The sequence below is a fragment of the Spea bombifrons genome, chromosome 2, assembly GCF_027358695.1.
Source record: "Spea bombifrons isolate aSpeBom1 chromosome 2, aSpeBom1.2.pri, whole genome shotgun sequence".
NCBI lineage: Eukaryota > Metazoa > Chordata > Amphibia > Anura > Pelobatidae > Spea > Spea bombifrons.
This window is the reverse complement of record NC_071088.1, coordinates 61,758,306-61,783,786: the sequence shown is the minus strand read 5'-3', so window position 1 is coordinate 61,783,786 and position 25,481 is coordinate 61,758,306. Positions and strand designations below refer to the sequence as shown.

At 41.1% G+C, this 25,481-nt stretch overlaps 4 protein-coding genes across 6 annotated transcripts; 1 reads left to right on the top strand and 3 right to left on the bottom strand.

Moving 5' to 3' along the window:
* Positions 1-4,734: 4,734 nt before the first annotated feature.
* Positions 4,735-9,163, bottom strand: GPN2 (GPN-loop GTPase 2). Of its 2 annotated transcripts, none has more exons than XM_053454489.1 (6): positions 8,708-9,163; positions 6,988-7,144; positions 6,717-6,877; positions 6,414-6,541; positions 5,698-6,299; positions 4,735-5,084 (listed from the first exon to the last, which is right to left on the bottom strand). In XM_053454489.1, the coding sequence occupies exons 1-5, from the start codon at positions 9,125-9,127 to the stop codon at positions 6,227-6,229; spliced, it is 939 nt and encodes a 312-aa protein (XP_053310464.1). In that variant the 5' UTR covers positions 9,128-9,163; the 3' UTR covers positions 4,735-5,084; positions 5,698-6,226. The 2 variants fall into 2 exon arrangements, with proteins under 2 accessions (XP_053310464.1, XP_053310465.1); XM_053454490.1 differs by having other exon boundaries at positions 5,705-6,299.
* A 645-nt stretch (positions 9,164-9,808) lies between these two features.
* On the bottom strand, positions 9,809-13,369 carry GPATCH3 (G-patch domain containing 3). Its single transcript, XM_053454482.1, has 6 exons — positions 13,054-13,369; positions 11,988-12,388; positions 10,920-11,094; positions 10,628-10,803; positions 10,232-10,359; positions 9,809-10,146 (listed from the first exon to the last, which is right to left on the bottom strand). Exons 1-6 carry the CDS (start codon positions 13,367-13,369, stop codon positions 9,981-9,983), a joined length of 1,362 nt encoding a protein of 453 aa, XP_053310457.1. The 3' UTR covers positions 9,809-9,980.
* Positions 13,370-13,775: 406 nt separating this feature from the next.
* Positions 13,776-19,761, top strand: NUDC (nuclear distribution C, dynein complex regulator). 2 transcript variants are annotated; one of them, XM_053454488.1, is made up of 9 exons: positions 13,776-13,933; positions 17,295-17,372; positions 17,453-17,641; positions 17,879-17,944; positions 18,036-18,158; positions 18,750-18,944; positions 19,068-19,151; positions 19,359-19,477; positions 19,587-19,761. In XM_053454488.1, the coding sequence occupies exons 1-9, from the start codon at positions 13,853-13,855 to the stop codon at positions 19,636-19,638; spliced, it is 987 nt and encodes a 328-aa protein (XP_053310463.1). In that variant the 5' UTR covers positions 13,776-13,852; the 3' UTR covers positions 19,639-19,761. The 2 variants fall into 2 exon arrangements, with proteins under 2 accessions (XP_053310463.1, XP_053310462.1); XM_053454487.1 differs by having other exon boundaries at positions 18,033-18,158.
* On the bottom strand, positions 19,174-25,092 carry KDF1 (keratinocyte differentiation factor 1). Its single transcript, XM_053454484.1, has 4 exons — positions 24,953-25,092; positions 23,290-24,240; positions 22,445-22,519; positions 19,174-20,436 (listed from the first exon to the last, which is right to left on the bottom strand). The coding sequence occupies exons 2-4, from the start codon at positions 24,221-24,223 to the stop codon at positions 20,354-20,356; spliced, it is 1,092 nt and encodes a 363-aa protein (XP_053310459.1). The 5' UTR covers positions 24,224-24,240; positions 24,953-25,092; the 3' UTR covers positions 19,174-20,353.
* Between the last annotated feature and the right edge of the window lie 389 nt (positions 25,093-25,481).

Here is a 25,481-nt window from a genome sequence, read left to right as displayed (position 1 = left end):
GAACGCGATGGCTGAGCAAAACTTAGCAGGCAGGATTTAAAATTTTAACGGTAGTCGGTACAGTATTCTATAAACAAGGGTGGGTGGGCTGTAGCAGCGGTGTTGCCTCTATCTACCAACATTCTTTGCTGAAAGGTCTTTGGAATCCTATATAATATTTACAGCCAGTTTGCAGGATGAAGTCTGTTCCATCTCGTTGCTGCTATAAGGTTACCCTGTCCACTATTATTGGCAACTTAAGAATAGAGATTTTGCCCTTTAGGAGGATGCTGTATCTTTGTTGGTTCCTTTTGGACAGGATTTCTAATTGGTGCCAAATGATACATACACTGTAGCTTAATAATATATCAAGAGATGGGCAGCCTTCTAAAACTGCCTGGCTGCCCTGAATTTATGGGAACTAGCAGAACAGTAAATTGTTTTGTGACTGAAATGCAAGACAGTACAGCCAAATTAAAAAGGTATCTAACACAGTGGTCAGTTTACTGACTTCAAATAATTATTGTGGAAAGAAGAAATATTAGCAGAATTCCAGGATAAAAAGGGATGCATATGTGCAATCTACACTTGTCTATTAGATCAACTGGTTCAACAATACCCTATAATGCAAAAAAAGCAGTATATATGCTGCATCACACACTACAGTGCTCATCAGCCATCTGCGACTGTGTTGCGTATCTTTTTTCCTCTTTATAGCTGGCCATGGCAGCATTATACATTATACCCGTACGTAATTCTTATAGATAAGTGTGTGGTTTTTAGAGTGAGTCTAAGTACTCCACCGTGACGCTTACCGTAGGCCCATCTAACACTAACTCTTGTCATCTAAATATTACAATTGCAAAATTACACAACTCGACCTGTCCTACCAGGGCATAAAATGTGTATCAACCTGCACTCAAAGGGGTTAATGTGGGCTGGCAGGTAGTTTCCAGACAAAGGCCCAGTGTCACGGCAGTGTAACACAATGTGCACTTGGTATAACAGAACTTTTGTAAATGTCCCCCAAAACAGATGTAACAGCTCCATAAAACAGAGACAAAAATAACGGTGTATTCTTCTGCAAATAATTTGTGCGTGCACGAACTATGCAGCATTTTCCCAAAAGCTACAAAATACAACCAAATATGGTATATAGCAATAGCACAGAGAACAATAAAAATCCTATTTGTGCACATATTTGGTGTGTCTGTATTCACTCTGGGGATGGGTGGTGTCTTATTGGGGGTTCTAATTGGAAACGCAATTCCATGAAATAAAATACTCCGCTACTGCACTTCCTCACTGCCTGGGGGTTGTCATTACCTAAGGACCGGAATGCATGATCGGGCATTCCTTATATGACTGTGTACCAGTGCTCGTGGCTGGCTGGCTTCTGCTGCCGAGAGTCCAGGCAGTCGTTCTAATGCTCTTCTTGGCACAGGTTTTAAGGATGTACTGGTGCATCCTAGGGCAGGGATGTCCAAGTTTTTTCTGCAGTGGGCCACTTCATCACAATTGTATACGTGCGAGAGCCGCACTCATTTTTCACTGTGAGAAAATATGGCCTTTAATAAAATATGCAGATTAAAATAAAGTAAATGACACAAAACCTTTACTTTTCCTCTCACTGATTTCTGGGCCTAGAAAGGTTTGTGACTACAAATTCAGGATAATTAAAAATGAAATACTTCTATTTATTCTAGGGATGCACCAAAATGAAAATTCTGGATCAAAACATTCACAGTTCACTTAGCCAAAACCAAAAATGACCCCCACCTTCACAAATAATAATAAAAACTCACATTTTTAATAAAAGTAGGTAACATACCACAATTGGACAAAAAAATTAGCAATATGACTTGGCATGATAGGAGTGTGATTGCTAACAGCAATCACACTCCTATCGTACCTAGGCATGATGGGACTGTGCTTGCTGTTAGCAATCACACTCCTATCATGCCAAGTCAGCCAGTACATGCTGGTACAGGGTGGCTGTAAGTGATGTGTAGACCCCATACTGCTGGCAGCATCAATACACAAGGGGGGGCAGCTAGATAGGTTTCAGCATGTACTGGCTGACTTGGCATGATAGGAGTGTGATTGCTAACAGCAATCAAAGTCCCATCATGCCTAGGTTCCAGCACTTACACATCCAACCAGTAAATGCTGTAATTTCGGCATGATGGGACTGTGATTGCTGTTAGCAATCACACTCCTATCATGCCAAGTCAGCCAGTACATGCTGGTACAGGGTGGCTGTAAGTAATGTGTAGGCCCCATACTGCTGGCAGCATCAATACACAAGGGGGAAAGCTAGCTAGGTTTCAGCATGTACTTGGCATAAAAGGAGTGTGATTGCTAACAGCAATCTCAGTCCCATCATGCCTAGGTTCCAGCACTTACACATCCATGCTATCACACACACATTCATTCATTCATTCATATACTCATTCATTCACAGATTCATTCCCTCAATCACACATACTCATTCAAACACCCTCCCCACCCCCTTACCTGCAGCTCATCGATGCTGGTCACAGACTTCAGCAGAGGGCGCGGCCTCTCTCTGCGTTCTCTGGTACTGCACAGAGGAAGCAGGACTGGAGCAGAGTCACGTGATGTCACGTGAACTCTGCTAGGTTCCGCTTCCTCTATGCAGTACAGAAGACCCTCCCACAGGTAAGTAGCAGGGCTCGAGGTGTGGCCCACGTAAGATCGGTTGCCCTGGCTGCCGTGGGCCGCATGTTGGACGCCCCTGTCCTAGGGGAACAGAAACAAAACCTCCCACATTTTAATTGGGTTGTCTTTTTTTGGTGGTGGTGTCAATCGGGTGACCTAGTGATGTGTGATGCAGCGGGCTGAAAAAAAAACTTTGTTTCCCATGGGTGTCTTTGTTTCTGCCCATGCACAAGTGGTCGCTTTTTTAGCACTCCAGTGCGGACGCAATCTGGGTGGTGACATCAGATGCCACTTGAGTGAGGATGCATCTTGCTGGAAATAAGGCTACAATTTGACACCTTAGTCAGAAATCCACAATCTGTACTTACTAATGACATCGGACACTACGCCCCAGGAGACACTTAAGAGTGCCAGAAGCTCATAGGTAGAGGGGCATTCCTATTAAAAGCTCGTCAAATAAAATGTTTAAAACAAATTTAATTATGTATAACTTATATACAAGCTTTATTTCAAAAACTTTGGCCAGGGTTTGAAAACTGTAAACTTCATGGTTGAATTTTGATCTCATAAACATACCAATGCATGTGAGACAATGCTGTTCTCGTGGGATGTTGAAGCAAAACCAGAAAATTTACCAGCAAAACTACATTGTCTATAGTACAGGAATTATTTATGGAGGTAACTGACCCAGAGCAGTGTCCCATAGGGCCCTTCTACTTTGCAGGGCTTCTTCGTGTAGAGCTCTGGAATAGGGTGGCATATCGCTGCTCTCCATCTAACGCAGTAAACCAATGTTAGTTGGCCGGTCCACCGCCGCTTGGTACCCGCAAAAGAAAGAGGCTGGAGATGCTGGCTGTTAGAGATGTTCCCTGCGTCCCCATCATTCAGTAAATATCAAGAAAAACTATTGTATAAATATACAACAAAACATTACGTGAACAAACGTTTAAGCCACATACAGCCTTCTTCAGAGCAAAAATGATATTACAGGCAAAGAAGCAGAAGACATACCTTCTATTTATGCTGCCATTCTCCTATGATAAGACTATTACATAAGAAACACATTGTTTTCACTCCCCTTCAGCTGGTATGAAGCTTTAACTTGCAAATCCTAACACAGAGTCTCTACGAGCCCCCGATTTGAAATAAAACAAAAACAGAAACTATATTTGAATATTTTTTTGATATTGAGATTATATCTAACCATTTATTTTGTGCTTACAGTCATGCCTTGTATCCTGGTGACTGTTTCCTCGAGAATATTTATATGGATGGATAGATTTAGGATTTACAAAACATTTATTTATATTTTGGAAATTTATCTATTTATTCATCAACTAAAGGATTTGTTTTCAAGATCTATTTATGTATTAAGGTCATCTATTTATATACAAGGAACTATTTACATATTTGAATTGATTAAATACTATTTATACTTACTGTGTCTTACAAAGCTTACCCCGGTAACTGGATATTGTATGGGAAAAAGAAAAAGTGTCGGTGCGCTAAGCTAGTCTCAGGCTCAAATAATACAAATGTATAATACGAGGCCTACCAAACAGGCGTAAGCATGCTGCAAGAAACAGTGTATTGGCTGTACAATGTATACAAGAAACAAAAACTGTCTGCGCTTCTTACCCTAATAAAGTTGGCAACAAATATATAAACATAATATAAATGAGAGGTTTTGGTTATATGAATTGGCCAAAGCATAATTAAGCTCACCCGCCACGCCAAGGCACACTCTCAATAGGGTGAGAACCTACTCTCACCTCCTACATAGTGGGCACACAAAGCAGTTTATACTGCTACCAAAACCTTATTAATGTGTTGGGGAGGTGCAATTAAACCTCCTCCCTATTAACCCCTGGACAGCAAGCTGCAACCAGACTGATGAGGAGCCAACAACCTCAAATATGTGCAAACAGGGAAAAAGAAAAAGTGTCGGTGCGCTAAGCTAGTCTCAGGCTCAAATAATACAAATGTGTAATACGAGGCCTACCAAACAGGTTGTTTCTTGGATATTGTATGGCACAAGTCTTTTGACCTCAGCATGTTTTTGTTCTTTTGCTATTCTGGTATTTTCATGTGTATTTAATATTGTGTGAATAGGAATACAATTATTATATAACAGTAAGTTACCAGGTGATGTTTTTCTCACCCTTTGACCCCCAGGGGATGGGACTTCAGGTGCATTTTGGTGCTCAGGCAAGCAAGCATGTGCCTCAGATCATTCATGTCTGCATAAATAGAACGTATGTCTACTGCTTCTTTGCCTGTAATATAAATTTCGCCCTGAAGAAGACTGTCTGTGGCTGAAACGTACGCTGGCCTAACAAGATTTTTGCTGTGTGCCGTAGTCTTTCTCGATCTCCACCTGAGGTAGGACAGAAACGTGGCCCGCTTCGGACAAGATGTCGCTCCTGAAAGAAAAAAAAAGTATTTTTGGAGTGAGTACGCTAAATGAGAAAGAGCACATTAAGGGTGAACAAAGACAGAAAACAAATACTGAAACTGTTTCCGTCTTTAAGTGTAAGATTTGTGGAACCTTAAAGAATTAACCCGCTTTGATATGCGCTACCAAATTATATATTTTACTGTTATCTGCAATGGGTGAAGCGTTTGTGAAAGTTTCCCTTCCACTCAATCACAAGACTTTGTAGGGTTCTCAGTCTGCTGTGTACCTGAAGTCTTCTTATATACCGTATTTGCTCAATTATAAGACAACCCCCCAAAATGTTTATATTAATTTAGGAAAAAAAGAAAAAGCGCTGCGGGGGATCTGGATCTTAGTCTTGTAGTCAGACCTCTACTTGAGGTCTGATTAGACGACGACCTTAAATGTAAAACGAGGGGTATTTTTCTGAGCATTTGCTCTGGAAAAAAAACCTTGTCTTATAATCGAGCAAATACAGTACTAAAAAAAATAGTATAGGCTTAAAGCAAGCACTCTTTTAAGCTACAAGACATAATACATTTGAGATATTACACATAAAAGTTGTAAATGGCTGATGACAAATACCTCCCCCACTGTACCTCGTACCTGTAGGTCTGGAGCTTGGAAGTAATTGTGTAAATTGTCTGCCTCTCTTCTTGTTGCAGATATGGTTGAAAATCCAAAAAAATGCAAATGGTCTCCTACTTTTTAGTTAACAATATGTGCAAGGCCATGCATGCTTATTCGCTTCCATATATCCCTTCCCATTCTGAAGCTCTGCACTTCTCTTAGCATCTCTTTTTCTACCTGTGCGCCACAAAAAACATTCTGTTTCAGCACAACATGTTGCAATATTTTGTGCCATAAAAAAAGATGCAGTTTGAACACTGTCTTCCTGATGACAAATGGGAAAAAAAAAAGCTTGGACTGCAAAGAATAACTTTTCTTTTGTTTAACGATAAACCTTCCTCAAGTGTCCATATTTATTGAAATTCAGTACAAAAATAACATATTGGCCACGTTACAATAAAGAAAGTTGTCTAAACTTCGGGGCACGGCCACTTTTTCATCCTGTGCAAATCTCTGGTTTAGTCTCTAAAGCTGCAAGATTCCTTTAGATCAAGAGCATCACAGATCTAGAGTCTGCTCCTCCACTGTGCGCTTTTCTTGTTCCACGTATTTTTCTTGGAATGCCAGAGTCCTGCAGCAGTAAAGGTTAAGGAATGAACAAGTATAGGCCGGGAACAAGTAAGGATAAATACAAAAAAGAGAAGGTGCGTTAAGAGAGGAAAGACAAAATATTTGACTAGGATACGATGTGAAGTGAAAGTCAGCTCCCACTGCAACAGACATGAGGTTCCCGAGAGATCTTTGATCCTCCCCAAAGCAAAACCCACTGGCTTTATCCACTGCAGCTAGGACTTTCCGCAGGCTCTGCTCATCCTAGGGAGGAAGAGTAAGTCATTTTAAGTAGATTTAAACTGTCTGACGCCCCACAAACATTTTAACAAACACACTAGCTTTTCAGCAGTTTATGTTCGATTTAAACTGTCTTGAACAAGTACCCACAGTTCTTTATTTTACATTTTTTCAACTCATCTCCTAATGACCCTCTGACCTTGATGCTGAGTGGTATGAAAGTCACTAGCCCATAATCCTCAATGACCTCAGCCAGCTTCTCATGAAGTCGCCGGTGCCGTTTGAAGAAAGGGTCTGCGGTCAGGTGATCGACCAGGTAGGAAAGGTCCATAACCTCAGTGTAGTAGTCCAGATTAAATGCTGCCGAGAGAAGGAACAATTAGCAAGCATCATATCTACCGTCTAGATTTCACCTATGAATTTACACTTCCACTCTTCTGGTTTGTTCTACCCATTGTGTCCATCCTCACCCAATCGACCATATTGCTCAATAAGGTCCATCTTGGACAGGATGTTGATGTGTGGTAGCTCGATATGGAGCATGGTGCCTAGTGAAGTACACAGCACAGAGATGTACTTAGCCGGGTCTGTGCAATAATGGGAGTCCACAAGATGTACGGCACACAGCTGAAGAAAAAAAGAGAGAAAGGGAGAAAAATACGTTTTAAAACCAGTTCTCACCAGACACAATGTGTTAATTATGTCATCTATGCACACAATGTGTACCATATGCATAAATCTGTGGACTGGTAACAAAAAACAAAACAAAAAAAAACCACAAGGGAACAAAAATAATGCTGCACCTGAAAGAGGAACCATCACCTCTTCAGCTTTTGCTATATATATTTTTGTTCAATGTTTCAATTACAAACAATGTCTGAACCAATCAGAAAGAATCAGTGATGGGAAGAAGTATTTTGTTCCCTTGCGCATGCAGTACAGTCCTGCATACACTTACGTAGGGTGGAAAAGACAAAAGATTTGGGTGTATCGTATTTTATTCCATAAAACGTCATTTTTCTGAAGACCTAAAAGCTGAAATTGTCAGTCGTGTCATATGTTGTGTGTCGCTCCCTGTACTTAGCTGACTCTTTACGGCAATGACAACGAAGCCCGTTCTTTCATTAGTCAGTGTGTCTGGCTAGTTAATTAAGAATGAGCCATTCTGTTGCTTAACACATGTAGTACAACAGGATGTTTTCTAGTAGATTGAGCTAGATTGTAGCTAAAATAACAAAGCTATTTCTGATTTCAAATAACTTTTACCGTATATATTTTTTAGCCAATCGGCTAGTACAATGTATGGTCGAAAAGTCACCCTTACGAATGGCATACTGTCATATTTCATTGTCCCACATTGAAAGCTCTATGTAATATTCCTGCTGTTCCAAATATACAATACAAATATGAGTCCCACAGAAAAAAAAGGAGTTCCACTTAAACTTTTGGATTAGCGGAGCATTGAGAGCATCCCCTAAATCCCTATGCCCAGAAATATTACATAGCGCTTTCAATGGGTTCTGCTTTACACGCCGTAAATCTAGTGTTCACTACTACCGAGTATCACCTTTCATAACTGGGCTTCGGGGACAACATGGGTTGTGTAAGAATGTTTGACATCATTTGCGGCACACATTTTTATGCAAATTAGTTACACACTGTGTGCCACACAATCACAACTATCTTTCGATTTCCAAGTCGAGAGACCTAGTGTCCTGAACAGCAGAGGATTATAAGAAGTTGAGTATTATGTAAAACATAGGAGCAAAGTTACTATTTATGAGATGTATGTGGCAAATATTACATACATACGCATATATATACACACATATATATATATATATATACACACATCGCTAGTAATCATATGACACAGCTAAGGCGGTAAAGCTCTGTAGAATGTTTCACAATGACACACCATGCAGCACAACCGGATCATTAAGGTAGTCATCACCTAAAGGAACTTGCCAGTGCTGGGATAGCTAAGTGAGGCAACTGAAACCACAACCCCTGTTAACTGATGCCTATATCGTGCCCCCTTATAGAAGAAAACCATCATGGATTCTTAGGATCATGAGAACTGAGGTTTTACAGCATTTAAAACTATGTATTAAGTACTCCTTTTAAAAGCATAACACATCATGAAGCGAGAAGCCGTCAGCATCATATGTTAAAGACCCCTGTTCTTACCCGAAGCCCCCATTCCCCAAGGCAGCGTAGTATCTGTGGTAGAGCCGGGTGATGTGTGTACAGCTCCACCTGCCCTGGGCAATCAAACAAGAAGTACGTCCCCCGCAGGCTTTCCAGCTTGGCTCGCAGCCAATCTAAATTACTCTGTAGGTACTCCATGCAGTAGAGCAGGGCCCCATTGGGCCCCAGACGCAGTTCTGACATCACCTCCCCGAGTCCCAGCAGCTCACGCAGACTGACAGCTGCCCCGGGTTCCTCCTCTCCAGCTGGGTCCAGATTGATAATGGAGGCCTGCCGCCCCATACTAGTAAGCAGAGCGTGCATGGCCCGTACATATGTCGTTTTCCCTGAGCCCGGGGGGCCGATTACTGCTTGGCCGAAACCAAGCAACGAGCGGCGCCCATCCATTTGCGCCTCCATGCTGCGGAGGAACGAGGAGGGAACTAAAATACAAAGGCAACTTCCGGCGGTGTAATGAGAACGTAAACCTTCCAAACAGCGGCCGCATTAAAAGGTTCCGTGTGACTTGTCCACAAGCAGCGCTACACCGGCACCACCCAGCGACGATATGTGGGATTCTTTTTAGAGGAGATGTAAAAGAACAAAATAACACAATTCACTAACATTTCACCAAGTAGATTAGAGATATATATATCTATATCTATATCTAATCTACTTGGTGAAATGTTAGTGAATTGTGTTATTTTGTATATATATACACACACACACACGTAAATAAAAATATACCACTTTTATTTAAATAGACCTTTTTTAAATTTACACATTATAAATAAGCATTTAAAAATAAACATTACATTTTAATGTAGTTCACAAAATACTAGAACAAAAGGTCACTCACGGAGATTTAAGGATCATTTCCCACACATTACACTTCCACATTTTTGGGTCCTGACATCCGCAACATTGTGGAACCATAACCACTGATCCTCTCATTTGCAAATAAATATTACTGTTAATGTGTTAACAAAATTGCTGTACACGAAAAGATAAAACGTATAAAAAGCGATCGTACAAGAATAATCAGCTCTCCAACTCCTTATAAATGCAGAACAAGAAAAGTATCTTTTTTTTTTTTAGTATTTGGAAAAATACGCAAATATTAGTGACCTGATAAAAGTTGTCTGCACCCTCAATGGATGCCCACAATCGTAAAACTTTGAAAAAATATAAAATCGCTGATGCTGAGGTATGAGGCTTTTTCACAGATGATCCACACACTTGCGTTCCATTTTTCAAATCTGCTCTTCACTTTCTATGAGTGCACACTATCACCGCGATGCTTCATGGCAGTGGAAGGCTGGCGTCGTAGTAGCGCATCTCCCATGTCTTCAGAAAATGGCTCATCGTACACAGTAGAGATAAAATGACTGGATTTTTGTTTTTTGGAGCAAAACGTTTGCAACTTCTCTCCATGGTAGCTGTTGGAGACAGTTATGTAAATCATAAGTCAATGTCTTAATATAACGTATGCAATATGCATTCTACATTAAAATAACAACTCACCCTAGGCCTCTCCTGCACTTAGGGTTCTGCCCTTCATTCTCCAATGCATCTGGCATTCCCCTTCCACTAGCCCCTAGACCAGAGCCATCTGTCCATCCCTGACGCTCCATCAACCGACGTCCAATGCCCTGAAAAGAGAGGGAATGCTTATCTACATGTACAGGAATACATTTAAGTTTAGCTTTAAAGGGGTTTATATATGGCACCTACTTGGAGCATATTGTCTTATTGCTTACTTTAAATGTATCAGCACACAAACATTCAAAATCGGGTCTCTTAAAAAGGATTGTTGACAACGAAAAGTCACATGTATGAAAAGAAATGACTGAGAGGATTCATTTGAAGAATGTCACGGTCATGTCATTGGGTAACACAAATACAAAGCGCACCCCCTACCTTTGTGAATCGTTCAAAACCACCCAGGCCATGAGAGCCCCCAACTTCCAGACCTTCACGCCTCCTCGTCTCTAAGCGCATTTTCAGGTAATCTCTCGCATCCTTGTCTCCAGCCCCGTCTTCATAATATCCACTCATATCCACATCCCAATCGTCTGCTGTCTGCTCATCAAAATCTAAAGATAAAAAAGGGGAAATTAGCAAACAAATGGCCTCACGCAGTAAAAGCAGGATTAACTAAGAGGGTCCTTGAAGTAGGAGTTAGAATAGAAAATGTTTACCAATCCATTACCTCCTTCCTTTTCCTGCCATATCTGAGCATCAGTATAGAAAACTAGACCAGAGCCACCCTTCTCCCACTTCAGCTCAATTTTCTCCTCATATAGCCGTTCCTTGCTCCGTTCCTGTGTGGTAACATCATCATGCAGGGCCTCGTGTCTTTCCCACTCTTCACACGTGTCGTTGTCCTAAAAACATGATACGATCTATTAACCGCAGCAAACGGAAGGTTTTCCTATACACCAAATCTAAAGATTCTCCCAAACGAAGACCCAATCATAAGTAGACAGCAGATGAAAACCCACTCATCTACTCAGGCGTGTCTCTTTTTTCCCCTCTGCTATAAAGACCTTAAGCTTATTTAGCCTTGTCTTCTAGTCATATCCCATACATGTTTAAGTGTTCCTATACTGTACATACAAAACAACACGCTATGTACACACCAGGACTTTTTAAAGCGCAAAGCATCAGTTTCTGCATGCATCAGAAAGAATAAATGAATCGCTAGTGCTATAGTCTATATTTATAGCTACTTACACCAACTTCAGTAGTGATGTAAAATTCAAGATAAGCTACTATATATGAAACAGCGTAGCTGGATGTAGATGTAACTTATATGGAAGAAAGGACTGGATCCTGCTGATATGAGTTACATATACCACTGTGCTACTTCCTATAGTAGCTTATCTTGTGTTATCAGAAAGTATGCAAAAGCAGTACATGGATCAGGGGCACATGTAGAAAATGTACACGTGTGTGCCAGAGTACTTAAAAGCAGGTCGGGGAATTCACTGTATACACATTGTGACACTTAAGGGTTTATCTACTAAACCTTGTTTTAAAGCGGTCAACTTAAATAAGCATTATTAAAAAAAAGAACTACGGTGAGGTTCTCCTAAAAGACGGAGCCAGTGGGTCCTGCAAAATTATTGTCGTTATACAGAGACAACCGAGCCTTTCCTTTTCACAGCAAAACTTTGGAATTGACCTTCTCAATGGATAAAGAAGTTAGTAGGCTGAAATGTTTTAACTCACAGATTGGCCCAAGAAAGTTTTATATATAAAATAACCACACACTTACATCATCAGAACCAGAATGCTCATCTGAAGCCACATCTGGTGTCACCACTTTGATTTCAGATTCCTCCGTAATTTCTTGTCCACTAGCAGTATAGACTCCTTGCTTCCCCTTCGCAGTCTCAGTCCCACGATATAAAAATGGAACCTTGCCATATCGCCGACCCTTGCCGGGGAAGCGTAGACCCAATTTGGTGATGAGCCTGGGTGGCAGCCGACAAGCGCGGATCATCTGCAGGAAGAACTCCGTGGGGGTCCCCACATTACCCTGAGGCATTAGTGTTGGAGGGTTGAGCTCAGACAGCTTTCTTAATTCTGCAGCAGTCACAGGCTTCTCCTCTTCAGATCCCAGATGCCTTCCTTCAAGAAGCTCTCGACGTGTCTTGTAAGGGAAATCAGGTGGAGCTGTTGGGTTGGAAGAAAAATAAGGAGGCTATTTAGCAACATGTTGAGGCTACAAACAACTTTTTATATGTAAAGAGGCCATTGAGACTGGGGCAATCCATACCTGGGAACGCTCAGGGTTTTGCCCCAATCTCATGTCAGATTCCCAGTGTCATAGCCTTCATACTCTAAATTGTGGTCATATTCCCGTTTGATGCTTTAGCCAAGTATGTTATGGTTGATCTCTCTGCTTGAATGCAGGTGAATCAATTAAGTGTACCTCTGAATATGGACAAGTCAGTTTTGATGAGGACCGGTATTACAGCCATTTGGTTAACAAGCATGACGAGTCGCTACATAATTTCAGGAGTCTCAGGGTCATCTCTTCTAGAAAATTCCCAGAAGGCCATCTGGCGCACCAAGCAAATGCCCAACGGGCCGCTGACCGACAGCACCACATATTCTCCTGACACAAATGTCAGTCAGGCCCTAATTTCCAGGTATGCCAACATGGCTTTAAATTATATTAAAATCTACTTCACTACAGCTGTACAAAAATACTAATGTTAGTTTCAGATTTCACTATAAAAACAGTAAAGAATTACCGAGCACAGCCATAGAGCAGACAATAAATGACTCTGGAATACTACATTTCGGTATTTAGTTAGTAGTGCCCTTAATTGTACCTGGCTCTGGACCTTCGCTAACCCTGCGAATCTGACACTGGCCGGGGGCCAGGCTCCCGTCTGTATCCAGCCAAGGCTTCCCGTGATACATTTGCACGAAGCTCCTGGCCCTGTCCGGTTTGACAGCCACAGGGCAGCACCGGGTGCCGGTTCTCATTGGCGCGGGCCCCAGGCTTTCAGGCCGATGTCGATAGTGAAAACACACAAAACCGCCGCTCTCCGTGAGCTGGCTGAAATAATTCCGCAGCTGGGCCGAACGAAACCGGCACGGAATCCCACTAATTACAAAGAGAACCGACTCAGACGGTTCCGCCATCATGTAAGCGGAAGTAGTTTGATCATGTGACCGACCGCCATCTTGGTGGAGAACACAAATTTTAACGAGAGGCCATCTTACTGAAGGAAAATAATGTATTGCATGGGAAGAGCCATCTTAGTGGGAGGGAAAGGGCACGATCACATGCCCGTCCGCCATTTTGCTAAACTTTTTGCTGTACTTCGTATTTATTTCCTCTATTAAAAAATTTGAATTAATTATTATCTGCCGTAAGCGATACTGTCCTTATGAAAACTGTGCGCTATGAGGTGCATGAAATAGATATGACTCTGGCACCGGTAATCATTCATTAGAGAGAACCGCCAACCATTTTCCCACAAAAGCTGCGGTTATGTGCGTTGCTTGTTGTCATAGCAACCTATAGCGTAAACCGTACGGTACGCTGATTGGTTGAGTTCCGTAGGAAAGAGAAGAGTTGATCATAGATCCGGAAGCTGTGTGGCGTGCGTTGTACGGATAAGGATGGCGGGTGCTGCGGATGATGAGCGGTTTGATGGGATGCTGTTGGCCATGGCCCAGCAACACGAGGGGGGCGTGCAGGAGGTGAGGGCCCCCCACACACCGTATCACATGCTTTTATTGCATTCAGCGGGCCGATTGCGTAGTCCCTTAAAAATGACCAGGATTAAATATCGAGATCCATTCATTCTCATTTCCCAGGCTCCGCTTGGCATTATTTAACTTGGCGATCTTCGCTTAATATGTATTCCTGTCACGCCTTGTACGTTTTCATAGTGACCGGGTTCACGCGCTCGAAGTTCCTTCACTAGAATGTCTTAATGTAACTATTCACCTTAACACGTGCTTCCACATTGTCTACGTCCATTGATTTATTTTCCACTTTGAATCTAGATCAGACTATAGACCGATCGTTGATCACTATTAATTTACCCGGTAGATTAAGCTCTGTATGTCAGCCTCCTGCGTTTACATGCGTCAACCTCCACATAGTTTATTCTCTTCTCCGTTTTTCCGCAATTTTTTGTCTATTCCGTTGGGGATATGGATAAACGGTTATTGGGGTCGAAGTATGGAAAGTGGTCTTATCACCATAGCAACCAATGCTATGGGCATATTAAGTAGAACCATTCCATTGGTGATGCGATCCATGCAGTCGGTGGAATATTCCTGACCGTTTGCGATGGCTGTAAAACCATCCCTTGCATTTAAATCTCTTTATATTTATGTATGAGCTGACATAATACATGAAAACTATCCTCTTGATATCGTAGTATCAGGTTTTTTGCTTTGCTGCCTTTTCTCCCTAGCTTTGGGAAACTGTAAATTTACCTTATAACACCCTGTTGAGTTTAAGCTGTATGAAAGATGACGTGAGATAGTAAAGCACATTTTGGCAGATTTTATATCTCATCCCTTCTTCAAACCTGAGTCACTCATGTAGATCAGAGAAAAAAAATGGACTCCACTAGACATATGAAGGTGTGCTGTTGTATCTGACAGCACGACATTAGCAGCAGATCCTTCAACATTGCTTAGTTGGTACGTGCCAAAGTAACATCCACATAAATGGCCAGGATCCAAGGTTTCTTAGCAGAACATTGCCCAAAGCATCACACTGCCCCCACCGACTTGCCTCCTTCTCATAGTGCATCCTGGTGCCATGTGTTCTTCGGGTAAGGGACGCACCCAGCCATCAACGTGATGTAAAAGAACATGTGATTCATCAGACCAGGCCACCTTCTTCAGTTACTTCATGGTCAAGTTCTTGTGTTCACATGGCCATTGTAGGTGTTTTTGGCCGTGGACAAGGGTCAGCAAGGCTGGCTACATAGCCCCATACGCAATAAACTGCAACTGTGTTCTGACGCCTTTCTACCGGCATGAACTTTTTCAACAATTTGAGCTGCAGTAGCTTGTCTGTTCAGCTCTTTTCCTTCCTTGGACCACTTTTGATAGCTACTGACTGATGTAGACCCGGAACACCCCAAGAGAGCTGCAGTTTTGGAGATGCTCTGACCCAGTCATTTAGCAATCACAATTTGGCCCTTGTCAAAGTTGCTCAGATCCTGATACTTGCTCATATTTCCTGCTTCTAACACATCAACTTTGAGGATGAAATGTTTATTGCTACCTAATATATCCCACCCACTGCCATGATAACAAGATTACCAGTGTTATTCACTTCACCTGTCAGTGGTCATAATGTTATGGCCAAATCAACCACATGCTTCTAACGCTCAAGCTGTCTTCTTAACTTTCACATGCTTTATTTATGATGTACCATCACATTGTCTAGTCGCTAATGCACCATGTTTTATTAATGTAGTGTTTTTGTTTGTATATAGTTCATCGTTTTCTACCATCCATGCCTAAATTAAAGTACAAGACTGGTTGTTTGTGGCTGTTTTTATATGATCTGGTCCAGCAATGCCAAATCTTGCATTAGATAAGCCACAATTAAGAGCAATCATGTAAATGTTTTGCTTGGGAATTTGTGTCCCAAGCTGTTGGTTCTCTGTAGAGAGTTTCTATGAAAATACTCTACAAGGACATTTTTTTTTAAATGCAATGCCAATTAACTCGGCTTAGGCTATGGTGCCGTACTGGTCAATGTGTGTGGTAGGGTTCAGTTCTTAACCTTAATTCTAGAGGAGAAAGCATTGTAAGAGTAGGAACTTAACTAATGCAGGATGTCTGCATGCATCTGCAGTAATCCAAAGGTGCAGACTGCTGGGAAGTGGGAATTTAAATGTAAATATATTTATTGCTTATCTATATCAAGATTACCATATGGTGCATAATTCAATTTATATGCATGTTCATGCTCTACTAATGAAAGGTATAACCATACACGTTTTATTGCCACAGGGCAAGTGTTTGCAGATCTGATGCCCATGTAAACAAGCAGGGTTTCACTTTGGAACTCCATAGTCTCATATTGGTGACCATTCTATGCCAATATCCCTCTACCATGATTGGCATGCTAATATGCTATTAACATCAAAGGGAACTTGCCAAGCAACTCTGCCAAATGTTTCACAGCACCAAGGTATGCAGAGTATGGGAGGCATCATAGATTTCAACCAAAGGAACCCATTTGACAAGCTACATGACTGATAATTTGAACCCCCTGTCACCATCCTCAAAGGTGAACATAAAAAAAAAAAACTTTCAGCACGTCCCTAAGCTTTTTTTAAGGTACAGAAGAATTGCCATGTCCCACTAAGGCTGAGCTGACCCTGCCTCGTGCATGGGCGAGGAGACTGGGTAAATCCCAATGATTTTACTATGCATTATACAGGGCCAAATAAGGTCTTCCTATAGCAGATGCTCATTTGGGTTGGCCCGTCATAATTGCCAAGAGAGTTTCATAATTACTACACAACTATGTATTTATATTGGGCAGATACTATGCATTCTAGTATACAGCACTTCTCTCTCATAGCCTAAAAAGGTCAACTACCACATCAAAGTGACAGATAACTAAGTAGAACGCTAATCATTAATATGGAATAGGGCTTTGTACGTTTGGAAATAGGTGTACACAATCAGTGATATCATTTTGTATAATTCTATGCGAACTGACCTAGAATAGATAAAACTGGAAAATATATGATAGAGATCAACGTTTAAGGGTTTGGCAGCAAGTTAATAATGGAGCATTATAGAACGATAGGATTTTCGTTTCATGGTGTACTCCCCAGCCAATGTTTGCGTGTTATGCAGCTCTCTATATATTACAAACAAAAAAAAAAGTTGGGCAGCGCAAGCAAATTGATCATTGAAGACATTCAGTATCTAAAGAAATGTTTTTGTTTTTTTACTTTGCTGTATTCTGTAATTGTATTTCAATATCTCAAGCACACCCTGAATCAAAGTATGTCTATGCTGTTCTGAGGAGAATAGTAAACAGCAATTTCTTGTTATTTTATTCCCATCGCAGCTGGTGAACACGTTCTTCAGTTTCCTGAGACGCAAGACTGACTTCTTTGTAGGTGGAGAGAGCGGAGCTGCTGAAAAGGTGCGACAGTGGTTTTAAAGGGTTTGTACGGGGTAAGAGCTACTTACATGTGCATCAACTTGACCTCTGTCTCTTTTCAGCTCATCCAAGAAGCTTTTAAGCACCACAATAAACTGGCCCGTGCCTCTCTGGATAAGAAAGAAGCTGATCGACGGGAGGCAGCAAACCGGGAGCCCGTGGCTAAACAGAAACCAATGGAGCTTAACGAGCCCAGGATCACAGAGCTGACTGACGAAGAGGCAGATAAACTTCAAAAAGAGATTGATAAAGTTGGTACTTTAAAACTTAAACTTTAAAAACTATCATTCGTAGCCTTCTTTCCTAAGCTCCTTCAAACTAAACAAGTTCCCTGAATATCTACCGTGAATTTAATAAAGCTCCCTTAACTCAATTTTTATATACCATTTACCACTATAATAATCGGGCGGTATGTACGTTATACTGCAGACCACAGGTTGCAAATGTTTAAATGCAATGCATATTTGACCACCAACTCTTATTCCCAGAGCAAAGCTGATGAGCAGAATCAGAACATCTCAGAGGAAGCAAAGGAACAGCCAGAGCGGCAAAAGGTTAAATGCATTTCCATGGCAACCCCTAGACATACTTTGGATAAGTTTTACTGCTTATCAGCAAATTTAAACTTGGTCTTTTAAACAGGAGGATGATGATGATGATGACGCTGATGGAGAGGATGAAAAAGACAAAGGAAAACTCAAACCAAATTCAGGGAACGGAGCTGACCTACCTCATTACCGCTGGACACAGACACTGTCAGAGGTGGATGTAAGTAAGCATAAGCCAATATTTACTTTATGTTCCAATCTAGGTGATTTGCTTGTTTTACATTAAAGTTGCAGAAACAAAGTCTGCCTTTTTTCTTTCTGCTATATTAAAAGGTGAATCATAACTGTTAGAATACTTGAATTCTGCCACCAAAAAGTTTATAATCACCCAAACCCTGTGAACAGAAAGACGGCTGCACCCACATATAACATTGGTGACTGATATAAGATATATATATTTTTAATTTCCTCTGCAAATACCATTAAATAGGTTTATTTAACGTACTAAACCGTAAAAGGTAAACTTTGGGGAAAAGTGACATCCACTTTAATACTGTGGTGTACATGACATTGATTTGTATTTGGGCGTGGGCAAGATTTTAGTTACTAATACTGAAATAGTAATTTGTCCCTGTTCTGATTTTTTACACTTCTGTTTCAAAGAGATGAACATGGTAGAATACAGAAACAACCACAACAGCTAAATGTTATCTCCTGAGTGACTTTACCTTAAGATGACATAGGCAAGAACATTGTAGAAGCAATTTAATAAACTTGTTTTATTAGCATATTTACACCTATCTCCCCCTAGTTGGTTGTACCGTTCCCGGTTTCCTTCCGGCTCAAAGGAAAGGATGTAATTGTGGATATCCGGAGACGGAGATTGACTGTTGGCCTGAAGGGTCAGACCCCTGTGTTGGATGGAGAACTCTACAATGAAGTCAAAGTTGAGGAGTGTTCTTGGTTAATAGAGGATGGAAAAATGGTTACTGTCCATCTAGAGAAGGTATGATGTAAATTAAGGGTGACTGGTGATGGCATATCCTAAGCCATTCTTCAACTGCATTAACCCTGTAGAAGTTTCCATGCAATGTCACACTTGTGCCTGAATCTAAGTTGTCGCTCATAGATTAACACAATGGAATGGTGGAGCCGCATAGTGAACACAGATCCAGAAATAAACACCAAGAAAATTAACCCAGAGAACTCTAAGGTAAGCACAGAAGCTACCAGCGTGATTGACATAGGGTTGGTAGAACCAGCAAGCCACCACCAACATAGACTTTATTTTGTCTCTTTTTAGTACTGTCACAATATTAAAATACAACTGTGTGCAAAATACAATGGGGGAAATTTAATATGAAAAGACTTTTCCCCTCCTTGTCCTTCCTGATGAGTTTTATACATTATACTTCTCCAGCTGTCAGACCTGGATGGAGAAACTCGCAGTATGGTGGAAAAAATGATGTATGACCAAAGGCAAAAATCCATGGGGCTCCCAACTTCAGATGAACAAAAAAAGCAGGACATATTAAAAAAGTGAGTAAAGAAACCCCAACCTTGTGAGCATGTGGATTTAAACAAAACTGTCATTTAAGACACTTCAAAACATTTGTGAATTAGTGCTTACATTGACCTTTTATTGCAGGTTCATGGAACAGCATCCAGAAATGGACTTCTCTAAAGCAAAATTTAGCTGAACCTGCCTTTCCCCCCCAGAAAACCAAAGAACAGGGGCCATAATTTCTTCCAGTATACATGGTGATCACGCCTTTTAATCTTCTGTACATTTGTTGGCTTAAATTAAAGGTTAAACAAACTCATCTTGCAGCATTTTTAAGGTTCCTTGCCAGGCTTATTATAATAATTATGTATTATAGGAGGTGTGACAAACAAGCCGGAGGTACACAGGATTCTCCATCTTGACCTACATACACACTTGCTTCAATTATTTCTGATGCAAGTTATTCCCGATATCCACATTGTGTCCAAAACTGGGGATCGTGTTCCTATTTCCTTTATTCACCTGAATAGAGCATAGAAAGTGTGTCCAGGGAGCAGCAAATACATTTTCAAATATCCTATTCCAGTAGCATCTCCAAAATGAAGATGAGGAAGGAAGGCCATTTCCACTCTCAAAAAAAATCATAAGTGTCTCTAAAGTAGAAAGAAAAACCAAATCCAAGTGACTGATATTTGAATACCCCATAATTTTACTAGCCTCCCCAGAAAAACCATAGGTAGCAGGGTGAGAGCAAAAGTGATGCTGCAGCTTCCACCTGATCAAAGGATCATACAGTATGTGTGATATAAGGCACCGAGTTTTGGTGGTCCTCCCTGGCCCATGATAAAGCAGCTCCTTGATAGCCAACATTCAGTTATGCATGACACGTTTGGAGTTCGGTCCACAAATCCTCAACAATAAACTTTAAGCAGAGGTGTCCCTGAGGAATCGGTTTCTGTATCCTGCAAGGAATCATCTTTCAGGAAGGTGGTGCCTGCAGAGAAAACAGTGAGATAAAGGCCGGGTAATGCACAAACCCTATTTTCCCATAAAACCCACAAACACATTCTTTATCTAAACGAGGTGTTGTTCCACCTACTTCACCTGAATCAGTTGGAAACGTCCTATTTAATTATCCCATTAACCCCTTAAGGACAATGGGCGGTCCCTAAACCCATTGAAAACAATGCATTTTGAGCCCGTACATGTACGGGCTTTGTCATTAAGGGGTTAAACGCCCTGAAAGGTTATCAAATGTTTAGGTGGAAGGATGATTTGCATGATACGCTAGAGCATTAATGTGTTTCAGCTAGGTGGAACAACACCTAGAAAGGGGAACCATCAACAAACTTACACTTTTTTTGCCCCATTATAATCTTTGAAATGTATTTTTTTCACCTCAGGACAGTTGAGGTCCGAGGCTCAATGTGGCAGTCTGTTTCCTGTTCTGAAACACTTTGTGGGGGGTGAAAAATGACTCCATAACACCCACCCGTGCAGAATTCAAAGAAACCATCACTGTGAATGTGCTGCCCGAGACACCATGTGACAAAAGCAGCGTGCACACATACACCTTTATATCACCTGCTTCTTTGGTCTGCACACACATATACTCGAAACAGTCAATGGACAGACGTTTGACCCTCTTATGGGGGGGGAGAACAAAACAGATTCAGAATATTGACATTAAACATCCAACATTGTTTATACGTACCATGATCAAACCGACAATTTCTTTTAGATTGTAGCTTATACTTTTGAGGTTACAAGGTCTCAGCTGATTTGTGAGACTCGGTATTAAAATGCCTTACTTACTAATGCAGCGTTTTAAGATTAATCGTAAAAAGGTAAGGCAAGCATACTTTAAAGCTAATAGGGAATCTTTATTTTTATATACTGTATCGCTTAGATTCAATCTCAATGCAAGAGTAGATCGCACTGTTAATTCTACCAGTTACCTGACTTTGTCCCCTTATGGCTTCCATAAAAGATGAATTTTGTTTAATTGCCATTTACAAACACAAACATCTAGTGTAATGACATAGCAATAGCCGAGTTGTACACAAAATAAGACTTAACAAATAAACAAAATATCCAATCTATTCACTATCGACTAAATAGTATGCATGACGTGGTACAGATTAGATTATTTTACTGCCAAGTAGCAGTTTATCTGTGAAATAAATGCAATAACAGCCATGCCAATATCCTGTCTTCTGAGTGTGCACAGTTTAGCAAACATGGCATAAAATACCATGACTTGGCTTAGTGGAGAATGAAAATAAAAACAATATAACCTTTAATTGTTCTGACAGAAGCCCTACAGCTCTCACTGACCCCGAGTAATACTTTAATAATTGTGTAACAAGCTTATAAAATAAGAATGTCACACATTATATAAGCCATGTCTAAGGATACCTGTATCCACAAAATGTTACAGTATGAGACATGTAAATGAATGCAATATATATATATATATATATATATATATATATATATATATATATAAACTGTCAGATTATTTAACAGCCACTAGTCAGAGGGGGTTTACTATTAAAAGTACAGGGCGATACATTGATGCTGACATTGCAATACTAAAAATATTTACACAAAAGGTACCCGTTAGTAAATTGGTTACCAAATGGTAACCAGGTAGCCATATTACAGTTTGCAAACATGTCATAATTTTGTAACCACGTACGAACAAAAGACCAAAAGGGCTACACTTGTCTCTAGACATTCCCATTTAACCTCCCAGAAGGAATCAAAAAAGCTCCTAACAGCTAGTTTTCCTATTAACATGGCCAAAAGAAGCCAAATTTCAGCCATTAGAACAATATATCCAGATCTTTGCTTTTTTGCCATGGGCATGATGTGATAAGCTGTTTGGTGGTATTTGTGGGCATGGCAGACCCATGAACAGGTTTAACTGAAAATAGAAATTGTATTTTTTACAGTGAAATGTCTGTGTGTACACAATATACTTTGCAGTTATTACAGACCTGGGGCACTGTATCTCCTCATGTTCCGTGCTATAATATCAGAGTTTGTTTCTTCTGAAATTTTAACATCCAAATCTACAAAGAGAAAATTGGTGAAAATGCTTAGTAGAATGGAAATAGCGAGATAGAGATGGATTGAAAAAAAAAGTACTTTTTTTTTTATCACCCCAAACAATATAGCTAAAATATGAGGCATTATAACATATTATACTAAGCCGTTATTTGGTCGTTAATCAGGGAGTATACCACTGGCTAACTATTCACTTGAACGTACAATGAAGGATCATGAGTAAATCCAACATTAGCAGTATTTGTACATATGACCCAGTGCAGTAATACTACACACACTCGCATCCCTATAGGCAATATGAGCAATGTGGCCCTGTATAACAGCACTTCAAATGCATTTGGAGTTTAATCCTTATTTTTATTTCATTACCTCAACAACTTGAATATTAAATTCTATTGTACACTGTAATGCTCTATAGAAGTCAAGGAGGTGTCCTGGAGTAACAGCTCCTAAACCCATGTTTGAAGAACTGTTCTCTAACTCAATCCTAAATTTGTGCACTGATTTATGGGTTATGAACCTTATTTTTTGTAGAACCCTTATTTTTTTGGAGAGAATCAAATGCTACCTGTTCTATATAACCATGGGGAAAGTACATGAGCATATTAAGCCCTTAATGTCTTATACAGGTATTTTTTCTCCTTCTGATGGATGTTTTAGGTTTATCACAATGTAAGACGTTTCATAGTTATCATGGTTTGACCCATTAATACAGTTCTAAGAATGGTATCCCATTATTGTGTTCCATTACATTATACCCCATCTACTTCCGTACCATCCTGGCTCGTGAGACCGGACTCCTGCATGGATTCATTTCCGCTGTCTGGAGCCTTTCCACCATTACGACTGTTGTGCCGCTGCCCTCCACCTTTCTCCCTTGCAGAATTCGGAGGTCGTGTCCTCTCTTTACGGGTGCTGATACGGATGATACCTCTGACAAGCCGACACTCTGCATCCTGCTCCTCCAACTGGTAGTCCTGAGTTAGACTGCTTATTAGCTCTGTGATTTGGCTGCTCTTTTCCAGAAAGACTGTTTCTGAGGTACACCTGGCTAGCTCATCAATCTGATGGAAGCTGAAAAGCTCAGTCAGCTTTTGCCAAATTAGAACATCTATCTCGGCACTGGACATGGAGCCACTCAATCGAGAAAGTTCTGGATCAGACTCCCGCAGTGAATAATAATCTCCTGCAGAGCTGCGGGGAGCAGGAGGTGGAGCAGGTGGATCTTTGCAAATCTCAGTGTCTGTAGTTGCAGTAGTGCAGGGCTGCTTGTACACTGGAACACCCATAAGTTTAAGATCTGGGTAACTAAAACTGTTACCCAGGCCAGCTTTCTTTCCCCTTTCTCCCACACGACGAGGAGGAGGGCTGCCTGCAGGATGACCATTTAGTGGGCCACCATCTGGAATTTCCACAGAACATGGAAGATATACCTCAGCTTCCTTTTGGGGACAACGGCTGCAGGACACCACATAGCACAACACAGCTTTGTAGGTATCCCAGGCACGGGAAAGTTGGGGACAGCATTGGGACTCTTCAGGGGAATTTTCAGCTGAGCCAGAAATAAAGGTGATATCTTCAGGTGGTGTTTTCTGCCGAGAACCTGAGGTATCACATTTGGTTGATGGTGAACTGTGACGGGATGGAGAGAGATGACCAGGAGGAGAGCCCCGGCCACGGGGAGCGGTCACAGGATGGGGTCGTGGCATTGTTTCACAAACTAGGCCTAAAGTAAGAGAAGAGCATCAGCTATACCTGGTTTCCATGACATACAATTCACTGGTTAAAAAGAATGGAAAAACACGCATTTGTATTGGCGAGGGTGCTATTGGAGGCCTATGTTTCCAAGCCAAAAACAACAGTAATAGTTGCTAGCAAAGTTCATTCACCTCGTAATTAAAAAAAAAAAAAAAGATATATATATATATATATATATATATACACACACACACACACACACACACACACAATAAAATATATCACAAATAAGGCAGACATAAGTAAAGCTTTACCAAGTATAGCAAAGGTTACTGAGATACAGGCTTAGCTTAAAGGTGTGCATCAGATATAACAGCAATCACTGAACTCTCCATACGTATAGCCCCCTGAGTTAATGCTTTCCACCATTTTTTTGTTACCAAATTATCAGCCATGAGATTAAAGTATTTTAGATACAAATTATTAGACTGCAACAGGTAAAATGTAAATTCTTAGACAATCGCTCCTTTACACCAAATAGTTCCGAAGTTACTTCTATTACCCTGCCGAGGTAAACAACTCTTCCCGTTTCACATTAACTCCATTCTATAACTTGTTCCATCTGGAGAAAATAAACACCTTGCTCCAGACTCGTATTACCTCCCCAACTCCCCAACCCCAAACTCAGATCTATCTGCCCCGTGTTTCCCGACTACTTCACATTCGTTACATTTTCTCACATTGCCTTTTTCACAATCGGTCAGGGGGTCTCTGAAGTTCGGTTCCGGTATTTTCCGGGTCTCTCGCTTTCGCCAGTTTCCGGATCCGGCCAGTACCGCCTCTACCTGCCCGCCAGGTGAGCCTCTTGGCCACACCCCCACCTGTGCCACCCGAGGCCGCCCCCAAGTGACGGATCAGCAATGACCGTTCTACCTCTACGGACCGCCAGAGGAGTCAAAATGCTGAAACAGCAGGCGGTAAAGCAGTAATTTCCGAGTACTATGATTATCACATTACTTAACTATGTACTGACATTCACAGCAGAAAAAGCCGACATATTGTCAAAACTGCACAGTAAGAGTATAAATACAGAGGACAGTGTTACTGAGGAACGAAATACATTGTTTGGAGGCCGGGTTGCTAACTGTAAAGTATCCTTTAGTGTACTGTAGATGCTGGGGTTTGCGTCACACCTTTACTCCTCCTATGGGTTGTGGTGACGTCACACGCTGCTAACAGATCTGCAGAGCTGCAGGAGTAAAGTAGGAG

Excerpts from the sequence above, each read along its gene's own strand:
- NUDC (XM_053454487.1), top strand. The coding sequence starts at position 13,853 with ATGGCGGGTGCTGCGGATGATGAGCGGTTTGATGGGATGCTGTTGGCC. Across the intron at positions 19,152-19,358 it reads TTAACCCAGAGAACTCTAAG|CTGTCAGACCTGGATGGAGA; the intron begins GTAAGCACAGAA and ends ATACTTCTCCAG. Across the intron at positions 19,478-19,586 it reads AAGCAGGACATATTAAAAAA|GTTCATGGAACAGCATCCAG; the intron begins GTGAGTAAAGAA and ends CTTTTATTGCAG.
- GPATCH3 (XM_053454482.1), bottom strand. The coding sequence starts at position 13,369 with ATGGCGGAACCGTCTGAGTCGGTTCTCTTTGTAATTAGTGGGATTCCG. Across the intron at positions 10,804-10,919 it reads ATGGCAGGAAAAGGAAGGAG|ATTTTGATGAGCAGACAGCA; the intron begins GTAATGGATTGG and ends TTTTATCTTTAG. Across the intron at positions 10,360-10,627 it reads GTTTTGAACGATTCACAAAG|GGCATTGGACGTCGGTTGAT; the intron begins GTAGGGGGTGCG and ends CTCTCTTTTCAG.
- GPN2 (XM_053454489.1), bottom strand. The coding sequence starts at position 9,127 with ATGGAGGCGCAAATGGATGGGCGCCGCTCGTTGCTTGGTTTCGGCCAA. Across the intron at positions 6,542-6,716 it reads TCATACCACTCAGCATCAAG|GATGAGCAGAGCCTGCGGAA; the intron begins GTCAGAGGGTCA and ends CTTCCTCCCTAG. Across the intron at positions 6,300-6,413 it reads GCTGACTTTCACTTCACATC|GACTCTGGCATTCCAAGAAA; the intron begins GTATCCTAGTCA and ends TTACTGCTGCAG.
- KDF1 (XM_053454484.1), bottom strand. The coding sequence starts at position 24,223 with ATGCCACGACCCCATCCTGTGACCGCTCCCCGTGGCCGGGGCTCTCCT. Across the intron at positions 22,520-23,289 it reads CGGTCTCACGAGCCAGGATG|ATTTGGATGTTAAAATTTCA; the intron begins GTACGGAAGTAG and ends TTCTCTTTGTAG. Across the intron at positions 20,437-22,444 it reads GAGGAGATACAGTGCCCCAG|GCACCACCTTCCTGAAAGAT; the intron begins GTCTGTAATAAC and ends TTTTCTCTGCAG.